Source organism: Chiloscyllium plagiosum, chromosome 12, assembly GCF_004010195.1.
Source record: "Chiloscyllium plagiosum isolate BGI_BamShark_2017 chromosome 12, ASM401019v2, whole genome shotgun sequence".
NCBI classification, from domain to species: Eukaryota; Metazoa; Chordata; class Chondrichthyes; order Orectolobiformes; family Hemiscylliidae; genus Chiloscyllium; species Chiloscyllium plagiosum.
In genome coordinates, this window is record NC_057721.1 from 85,209,781 (window position 1) to 85,220,195 (window position 10,415).

At 45.6% G+C, this 10,415-nt stretch overlaps 2 protein-coding genes across 5 annotated transcripts in view; one reads left to right on the plus strand and one right to left on the minus strand.

Annotated features, from left to right (window-relative positions):
* Positions 1-183, minus strand: part of wdr4 (WD repeat domain 4) — a 5,881-nt gene extending 5,698 nt beyond the window's left edge. For all 4 annotated transcript variants that reach the window (XR_006313276.1, XM_043701443.1, XM_043701441.1 and 1 more), the window contains exon 1: positions 73-183. Coding sequence is in view for 3 of the 4 variants with exons in the window: in XM_043701443.1 (XP_043557378.1) it covers positions 73-155 (83 nt within the window). In the remaining variant the exon portion in view is untranslated. The remainder of the gene's footprint in view (positions 1-72) is intronic.
* The window catches only part of ndufv3 (NADH:ubiquinone oxidoreductase subunit V3), a 16,064-nt gene continuing 5,721 nt past the window's right edge, over positions 73-10,415 (plus strand). The window contains exons 1-3 of the mRNA XM_043701440.1: positions 73-335; positions 2,443-2,524; positions 8,602-9,333. Of these exons, the coding sequence (XP_043557375.1) occupies positions 294-335; positions 2,443-2,524; positions 8,602-9,333 (856 nt within the window). The 5' untranslated portion in view covers positions 73-293. The remainder of the gene's footprint in view (positions 336-2,442; positions 2,525-8,601; positions 9,334-10,415) is intronic.

Sequence of the window (10,415 nt, forward strand, 5' to 3'; positions counted from 1 at the left end):
GGGCAGGGGCAGGGGCAGGGGCAGGGGCAGACCCCCCACCATCTCTCCCCCCCCATCCCCCGGGGCCCTCACCCGCTCTCCCCGAGACTGAAGCCCGCGATGCGGGAGCCGCCGCTGCCCAGAATCACGAGGGAACCACAAAGACCCAGCGCCATCTTCACCGCTCAACTTCCGGGTCAGACACCAGCACAACATCCGGTGTCCGGGGAATTCGGGTCCGGGTGGGTTCCGGTGTCCGGGGGATTCGGGTCCGGGTGGGTTCCGGGACGGTCGGGTCAGTCGTGAATGTGAAGATGGCGGCGGCGCTCGGAGTCAGGGTCCGCGGTTTGCGGCAGGTACAGAGCCCGAGGCCCGGCCCGGCCCAGCCTGGCCCGGTGTCGGTGTAAACCCCCGGGATTTCCTCGTGTTTTCACTAACGCCCCGATGTTCGGAGACTGAGAATGTGTTTGTTCGTCCCCGGAGCCGTCACAAACAAAGTTAAAACTCACTCGGCACCAGGTTCCAGTCCAACAGGTTTATTCGGAAGCACTGGCTTCCAGAGCGCTGCCCCTCAGCGGGAGGCTGTGGAGAATAAGATCATAGGACACAGCATTTATAACAAAGATTCACAGTGGGATGTAACTGAAATTAAATATTGTAAAGGAGCTGGGTTGTTTGTTAAGTCTCTCACCTGTTAGAGCGAACATGTTGGGTTCAGTTCCTTCACATGTAAATCACAAAACGTTTTAAAGTTACATTCTCAAGTGAACCTGAACAATTGGTGTCATGTCGGCCCAGGTAATACATGAAGGTGTGAGCTCCCCTGTGTGAGGCTGTCTGCGCCACAACGGTCAGACCGACTCTAATCTAAAAGACGGGTTTACAGAATCTTACACGGATCCATGCAGTTTTTGAGCAAAATAAAATGTAATTCGACAAGTACAAGTTCACCCCACAAACTTATGTGAGTGTGTGTGTGTTTGGGGCGGGAGGCTGATAACCAAGTTCCGGTACCCATGAGGATGGCCTCAACTAGGACCTTGGGTTCATGTCACACGACAGGTGACCCCCCACTGCACAATGGGGACACACACAGACCCTCTCTCATAGATTCCCACAAAATATTCTCACAGACTTATACCCCTTTACACTCACATACAGTCAACACCCCCTGCCCTAAACACACACACCCACACACACACATACATATATAGGTTTGTGGGGTGAACTTGTACTTGCTGAATTACATTTTACTTTGCTCAAAAACTGCATGAATCCATGTACGGTTCTGTAAATCCATCTTTTAGATTAGAATCAGTCTGACCATTGTGGCCCAGGGAAACTCTCACCTTCAATACCTTCTCTGGGCCGACATGACACCCACTGTTAAAGTTCACTTGAGAATGTTACTTTTAAAAAAAAATTTGTGATTTACATATGGAAGAACTGAAACCAACATTCTCATTCTAACAGATGAGAGACTTAACAAAAATCCAGGTCTTTCCAAAATGTAATTTCAGTTACATCACACTGTAAACCATTGCTATAAATTCTGTGTCCTATGATCTTATTCTCCACAATCACCTGACGAAGGAGCAGTGCTCTGAAAGCTAGTGCTTCCATATAAATGTGTTGGACTATAACCTGGTGTTGTGTGATTTTTAACTTTGCACAGCCCAGTCCAACACCAGCTCCTCCAAATCATCAAAAACAATCCCTATCCTGGTAATCAGCAGCAAGCTCCCCCCTGCCCCCAGCTCACACAGCAGTAATAAATGCTGGCCTTGCCAATTATGATCACATCCCACAAAATCCAGCCTTGTCAGGGTTGGTCACCCTGACACTTCCACATTACAACAGTGACAGCAATTCAGAAAGTACTTAATTGGCTGTAAGACACTTTGAGAAGTCTACTCGCCCTGAAAAGCACTATATAAATGCAGATCTTAGAGTTTTAAAACATTCACTCTGTAGTACAGAAGCTGAATTAACCAGAGGGTTGTGATGCCACAACTCTTCATCTTGGACTCATCAGGATTCAATGCAAGAATAGCAAACTTCACAATTGCAGCAACTTGCACTACAGGAGAAAAATGATCATTTGTCATCATATTAATTCTGATAGCCTTCTTCATTGCAACACCTCAGCCAATGAGTCACTACAGATTCCCCACACTCCCAGGGAATTTAAATCATTGGTGCAAGGCTTGAACCTTTTTTGTATTGCTTGCAGAGAACTGGGGCTTATGGACCTACTGTTCCCCATTCATTTCTCTGTGGCAGAATCAACTTCCAAACCAGTCAGCACACTTTTGGTTCCCCCTGTCGTGTACATTTTGTGATTGAAATTTAATATCCTTGCATTTGTCCTGATGTGAGTAAGGTGAATAGCTACAAGAACTTGTCTCCATTTATTGTATATTTTCTTATTGATGGAATATTTGGATGATTTTGGAATTTCAGGTGTTGATAGTGAGGTCGGGGTTTCAAGCAGTGCCTCTCACCACCAAGGCTACAGCTCCACAAAAGAAGAAGAAAGTTAAGGGTAAGGAATATGAATATTGTTCATAACTAGGGATTGTAGCCTCGTACTGGGCACTTGAGACACCCAACAAGAGAATGTTTAGTATTATAAATAAAGAGTCAAATTAAACATCCCTCCCCTTCCCTGCCAACACCATACAGGATATTAACAGCATTGCATACTTTGAGGACTGAAAATCAGAGAGAAATGGGTGTATGTGTTTTTTCTTGTACAGGCACCAATGTGAAATCCAGTCTATTTCCCTGATTACTGGCCTAGGGGGTTATTGACATGATACTATAGATCCAGGTTAGTGGTTACTGGTTAGGGGCCTGGAGATACAGATTATATTCTGAGTATTGATATATTTTTGATTTTAGAAATGGAGATTATTTTCTGGGATGTGGGGCATCACTGGCAAGGTTAGCGCTTATTACTCTTAAGAGATGAACTGCCTTCTTGAAGTATAAATCAGGGAGGTACACACCAGTGTTATTAGCAAAGGAGTTCTAGGACTTTAACCCAGCTTTATTCGTAACAAAGAGCACTACAGCACAGGAACATGGCCTTTGGCCCACCACATGACACCTTCCTAAATTATGGGTCTGTATCCCTCTATTAGCTGCCTATTCAGATATCTGTCAAGATGCCTCTTAAACGTTGCTGTTATATCTGCTGCCACCTCCTCTGGCCGTGCATTCCAGGCACTTTCCGCAGACTGCTTGGCTTCTCACATCTCTGTTAAACTTCTTTGATTTCTCTGCACTTTTGTACAGCTAAATGGCTTGCTGAGCCATTTCAGGGACACTTGAGAGTCAAACACATTGCTGTGTGTTTGGAGTCACATATAGGCCAGACCAGGTAAGAGCAGAAGATTTCTTTCACGTAAAGTAGACCATGTGTTTTATGATAAGGTGAAGTTTGAGCCTCTGGATGAACCCTGCAGTAACATCACCACATTGAGTTAGTGGCTCTCACCTGCTTGTTGTGATGTCAGGCAATGGGCTCGTGCCGTTCTCCATGGACTGGGTTTGGTTTATTCTTCATACATTGATTTGAATGGTAATGATAATGGTTACATTGGCACAATAATCAGCACAGAATGTGGCCATTCTGCCATCGAGCCTGTGCTGGTTATTTGAAAAAGCTCCTGACCCCTCCCACCTTTTTGTCCCTAGCCATGTTAGTTCCTCACTCTCCAAGAGTTCTCCAGCTGCCTTATGGAATATATGCAATCAGCTTCTATCAGCTTTTCAGGTCCAGTGCTCCAAATCTGACAATTCTCGAGATCTCCTCTCGAGATCTTTTTTGCAATGGCTTGAAATCCATGACTTCTGGGTATTCCTTGAAGGAATGGTTTGTCCATCTTGTTACGATCCCAGTCAGTGGGAATCCCATTTCCCTTTCGGAGCCTTTTACGCCTTTGCTGAAGTGTGATGTAAATTATAATACATGAGCTGAGGTGTAACCTGTGATCATAAAGTTCCACTAAAACGTCTTCACTTTCATATTTCGTCCTTGTATTTACAAACCCAGCTAACCCTTACACGGTAAATACCTTGCCTTGTGTTCATGGACACTAAGGTCTGTCAGCTCATAGGAACCATTGAAATGATACAGCACAGAGGGAACCATTCAGCTCATCTTGTCCATGATGACTCAAAGACACCCAGATGCTCTTTCTAATCCCATCTCCCTGCACACGGTCCATAGCCCTGCAGCTTACAGCTCTTAGGGTGCAGACCCAGGTACTTTTTAAAAGAGTTCAGGGTCTCTGCCTCCATTACTAACTCAGACAGCCAATCCCTCTTTTATTTTAAGAAAGACGTTTTTCCTCATATTCCCTGTAAACTTTCTGCCATTTAGCTTGAATCTGTGACACACCCCCCCCCCCCCCCCCCCCCACCAGTTTTGGAACTCCCTGCCGGGGAAACAGATTACTCTTGTCTACTCTATCTCTGCTGTTGTGGTTCTGTTCACCGAGCTGGAAGTTTTTGTTGCAAATGTTTCGTCCCCTGTCTAGGTGACATCCTCAGTGCTTGGGAGCCTCCTGTGAAGCGCTTCTGTGGTGTTTCCTCCGGCGTTTATAGTGGCCTGTCCCTGCCGCTTCCGGTTGTCAGTTTCAGCTGTCCGCTGTAGTGGCCGGTATATTGGGTCCAGGTCGATGTGTTTGTTGATGGAGATTGTGGATGGCACTCTATAAATGCCGGAGGAAACACCACAGAAGCGCTCCACAGGAGGCTCCCAAGCACTGAGGATATCACCTAGACAGGGGACGAAACGTTTGCAACAAAAACTTCCAGCACGGCGAACAGAACCACAGCAACGAGCACCCGAGCTACAAATCTTCACCCAAAAACTTTGGTGACTTGTGTATTGAATAACAACTTTAGTGCAAATTGAGAGAAATATGAACACAGCAAATATTACTTGCTTGTGAAAAAAAGGAGTTGTTTACAACATGGGATACTGAAGAATTAACACATTGTTCTGAATTGCATAGCTGCAAGTCCTTTGTTGCAATATTATACACTCTTTGAAAAAAGAATCATTATGTCACAAACAATACAAATTGACTAATTCAGAAATTTAAAATTCTGGCACAAGTTTTACTAACATTAAAGTGAGTTTGTGTAAACATTTCTACAGATCATTTCATTATTCTTCTTACTGTACAACACAATTTGTCAAGGGATCTGGCAATTAGTGTAATAACATTCAAGAGAGTTGATCACTGAATAAGTTGGCTTTTAATACAGAAACATACCAAGTAGGTTATTCAATGTATACCTTTCGCAGACAATAGTTCCATGTGCTGTATACTGCAAGCCCTACACCGATTTAGCTTTCTTTGGTGATATCATGTCATCTATGTTTATTTTTATTTACTGAGTTGGTCATTTCACTTTTGTTACTCACAGTCAAGATATTGTTATTGATATTGATATTGTTAAGAAAGGCACACTTGAAATATGGCTGTCTAAAATATTACAATAACGTTACTCTGCTTTGAAGGAAAGAAAGGTCTTCTGCTACATTCATTGGCCAATGGCCTTGATGAGTGTTAGTTTGAGAATGTGTATGGCTATGAGCAGGTAGGGAAAGAGTTAAATTTTGAGTTACATGAATTCGACTGGGACAACACTACCATTATAGGGCAAGCCAAACAAAGAACAGCCAGGGAATTCCTAGAAGCTTGGCACTCATCCACAAACTCCATCAACAAACACATAGACCTGGACCCAATATACCGGCCACTACAGCGGACAGCTGAAACTGACAACCGGAAGCGGCAGGGATAGGCCACTATAAACGCCGGAGGAAACGCCACAGAAGCGCTTCACAGGAGGCTCCCAAGCACTGAGGATGTCACCTAGACAGCTCGGCGAACAGAACCACAACAACGAGCACCCGAGCTACAAATCTTCTCACAAACTTTGAGTACTCTATCTCTCACAATGTTGTATCCCTCAATCATGTTACCCCTCAGCTTTCTCTGTTCCCAGGAAAACAACTCCAACCTCTCCAATCTCTCCTCATAGCTGCAATTCTTCAGCCCTGGCAACATTCCATACTCTGCCTTCTCTTGCTTGCTAATATTTTTTCATGCCCTCACTCTGATTTCTTTATATCTTTTTTAACTTGATCCCTGTACTTTCCATACTCCTCTCGATTCCCTTTGCAGAGTTGAGTTTTTTGTGGCTGTCATAAACTTTCTTTTCCTGTGTTTTTATCCCCTGTATTTTTCTAGCCAATCACAGAGCTCGAGATTTGGCAGTACCGTTCTTATTTTTCGAGGACCTGTCTGTTTAGTGCCTCCCACTGGTTTAACACGGAGTTATCCGTTCTAATCCTGTCCTGTTCACCTCAACCAAATCACTTCTCAGTTTTGGGAAATGTCCTTCCCAGTGTAAAACCTTTCTTCCTGATTTATCTCTCTCCTTTTCCATAATAATACTAAACCGCACTGAATTATGGTGACTATCCCTGATATGGTCATCCATTGTCACTTCACCCACTTGCCTGTCTTCATTTCCCAAAACTAAGTCCAAAATTTACATCTCTTGTTAGGCTTATCATACATTGTTTCAAAGAAAGCTAAAAAAAATTTTCCTGAACATAGTCCATGAATGTTTCACCCTCAGTGCCCCTTATATTGTTTGTAACCCAGTTGATATTGGGGATAGTTGAAGCCTCCTGTTATTATTGCCCTCTTACTCCTACAGGCAGCAATGTGTCCATATGTGTGTTCCTCTGTCTCCCTCTCATTTGGGAGTCTGTAATCTACTCCTAGTAGTCTGACTGCCCCAGTTTCATTTCTGAGCTCAACCTATAAAGCCTGATTTATTAACCTGCTTTGTGTATGATCCCCTCTCACAACTGTAATTGATCCTTTAACCAATAATGCTCCCCCTCCTTTTTTATCACCCACTTTACCCTGCCTGGGAACTCTCTATCCTGCGATATTGAGCTGCCAGTTTTGTCCCTCCCTTAACCAAGATTCTGTTATAGAGATGATATCAAGCTGCCACGTGTCTGTCTGTGCCCTTAGTCTATCTGCCTTGTCTGTAATATTCTTTGTCTGGAAGTTCAAACAGCTCAACCCCGTTAATTTCTTTTGAAGGTATATAGGAGCAGGAGGCGGCCATCCGGCCCATCCAGCCTGCTCTGCCACTCAATAAAATCATGGCTGAGCTTTTCATGATTTACCCTTAATTCCAGTAATGTTCAAATGTCTATCTATCTTTGCCTTAAAACTTTTCAGCGAGGTAACCTCAAGTGCTTTTCTGGACAGGGAATTCCACAGATCCACAACCCTCTGGGTGAAGAAGTTCCTCCTCAGCTCAGTTCTAACTTTGAGGCTGTGTCCCCTGGTCCGGTTTCACCTGCCAGTGCAAGTAACCTCTCTGCTTCTATCTTATCTATTCCCTTTACAATTTTATATGTTTCTATAAGATCCCCCCCAGTTCTTCTAAATTCCAATGGGTATGGTCCATATAACATAGAACATTACAGCGGGGTATAGACCTTCCAGCCCTCTGTGCCGCCCTGTCGAACCAACCTGAACCCTATCTAACCTACACTATGCCATTGTCATCCATATGTTTATCCAATGACCATTTAAATGTCCTTAAAGTTGGTGAGTCTACTACTGCTGCAGGCAGGGTGTTCCACGCCCCTACTACTTATTAAATCCCTTATCACTGTAGGCCTACCACTCGGTTTGCTCCCCTTTCTGTACAGCAAGGCTAACTTTGGTGTGATGCACTCGGCTGATACTGCTTTTCCTGAGAGGCCACCCCCTGGAACAGTTTATCTGTTGGAGAGAGGGGGATGAGCCGAGGGGTCTGCTGCACTCCCTTCCTGAGACATTTGCCTTGTCTGATGGTCACCCATTCCAAATCTGTCTGTGTAATCGTCACTGGCAGTGGGATGACCTCACTGAATGTGTTATCCATGACCTTCCCTGCATTGCGGGTGCTCCACAGTGAGATCCACCCCCAGCTCCAGCTCAAAAAGCCGTGAGCCACTAGCTGCAGCTGGCAGTCTTCGGGGACATTGGCAGCTCCCCCTGATGTCCCACATTGTTCAAGAGGAGCGTACCAAGGATTGGAGGTCTGCCCACTTCACGCCCCACTTGCTCACGTCCCACTTCCCCTCTCCCCCCAATCCCACACCCCTGCTCCACACACCCTGCCCCAATCTCTGCTCCCTGTCCCGCACGCCACCCCCCCAGTCACCGTCCCGCAACCCACCCAACACACCCCCCACCCCCATCTCTGATACAAAGCACTCTGGTTTTGCTAAGTGGCACTCAGCTGCATTTGTTGTGCTTTATATCAGTCATCAGCAAGAATATAACGGAGCACATCATCTCCAATTTCAAACCCATCTGCCATTTTCCTGCACTTTTCACCATCTTTTTTCCGTTCCTTTATTGTTACCGAATGTGACGTGCAGATTTAAGGAAACCGAATGAAGTTGTTCTGGTTTGACTGTTTCTTTGATGGCAGATTGCCGGATCGATGATGGTGGCAGTCATTTGAGCTGGTCTGCTTCAGTGTGCTGACCCATGCCCTTCACTCTCTGTCACACAGGAGCTGAGGCTGCTGAGGTCTCGAGCAGAGATTCCCACATTCAGTCGGCCGAGATAACTAGCACAGAGCGAGCAAGCCTCTTAGCCAAGAAAACAGTGCTGCTCTTTCCCAAGAAAACTCCTGACTCCTTATTGGGAGAGGCACTGAACTCCACAACCAGCGCTGCAGGAGGTGATGTGTGGTCGCGAGCAGCCAGTGCAGAGCCTGTGGCTGAGAAATCAGCTGCTGAGGAAGAGTCCAGCCCCAGCTCTGACTCCAGCTCTGACTCTGATGAAGAAACCAGGAGTGAAGAAGCTATAAAGACACCAGTTGAATTTTCAAAGCCAGATTCTGTACTGAGTGGTGCTGACTGGACAAGGGAAAGGGCAGACGGGGACCGAGGAAGACTGGTTACAGAACCAAAGGAATTATCTGGAGCTGCCAAAGTCCCAGTCTCCAAGGATTCGACTTGCACGGAGCTGAGTAAAGGGGAGGGGAGAGAGACACCAGCTGCACAGGGAAGCCATGACTTACTAAGCAGTGCTGTCTGTGATAGGGCTGAAGCTACAGTAACAGCACCAGAAGCAAGCGTCCCACCAAGAAACACTTTAACAACTCAAAAAACAACAGCAAGTAGCCCACCAAGAGAACAGGTTCTCTCAGCACAGGGGGAGAGTCAAGAACCACAATATAATTCAGCTGAAGAGAGAACTCCAGAATCTATTGAGTCAGTTTCAGCTGACACACTGCACGGTACTCCAGTTTAATTCTACCTCGAGAATGGGCTCCATTAACTGATGCTCACTGTCTGTAGTCAGGGGAGAGAGAGAGGCAGTATCCATAACTGGACAGAGTTAGACAGCGTCTCATATGTGATATTAAAATACTGAGAGGACTGGCAATGTTTAGACCATAAGACATAGGAGCGGAAGTAAGGCCATTCGGCCCATCGAGTCCACTCCGCCATTCAATCATGGCTGATGGGCATTTCAACTCCACTTACCCGCATTCCCCCCGTAGCCCTTAAGTCCTTGTGACATCAAGAATTTATCAATTTCTGCCTTGAAGACATTTAGCGTCCCAGCCTCCACTGCACTCTGTGGCAACGAATTCCACAGGCCCACCACTCTCTGGCTGAAGAAATGTCTCCGCATTTCTGTTCTGACTTGACCCCCTCTAATTCTAAGGCTGTGTCCATGGGTCCTAGTCTCCTCGCCTAACGGAAACAATTTCCTAGCGTCCACCCTCTCCAAGCCTGTATTATCTTGTAAGTTTCTATTAGATCTCCCCTTAATCTTCTAAACTCCAATGAATACAAGCCCAGAATCCTCAGCCGTTCCTCATATGTTAGACCTACCATTCCAGGGATCATCCGTGTGAATCTCCGCTGGACACGCTCCAGTGCCAGTATGTCCTTCCTGAGGTGTGGGGACCAAAACTGGACACAGTACTCCAAATGGGGCCTAACCAGAGCTTTATAAAGTCTTAGTAGTACATCTCTGCTTTTATATTCCAACCCTCTTGAGATAATTGACAACATTGCATTCGCTTTCTTAATCACAGACTCAACCTGCATGTTTACCTTTAGAAAATCCTCGACTAGCACTCCCAGATCCCTTTGTGCTTTGGCTTTATTAATTTTCTCACCATTTAGAAAGTAGTCAATGCTTTTATTCTTTTTGCCAAAGTGCAAGACCTCGCACTTGCGCACGTTAAATTCCATCAGCCATTTCCTGGACCACTCTCCCAACCGGTCTAGATCCTTCTGTAGCCTCCCCACTTCCTCAGTACTACCTGCCTGTCCACCTAACTTCGTACCATCGGCAAACTTCGCT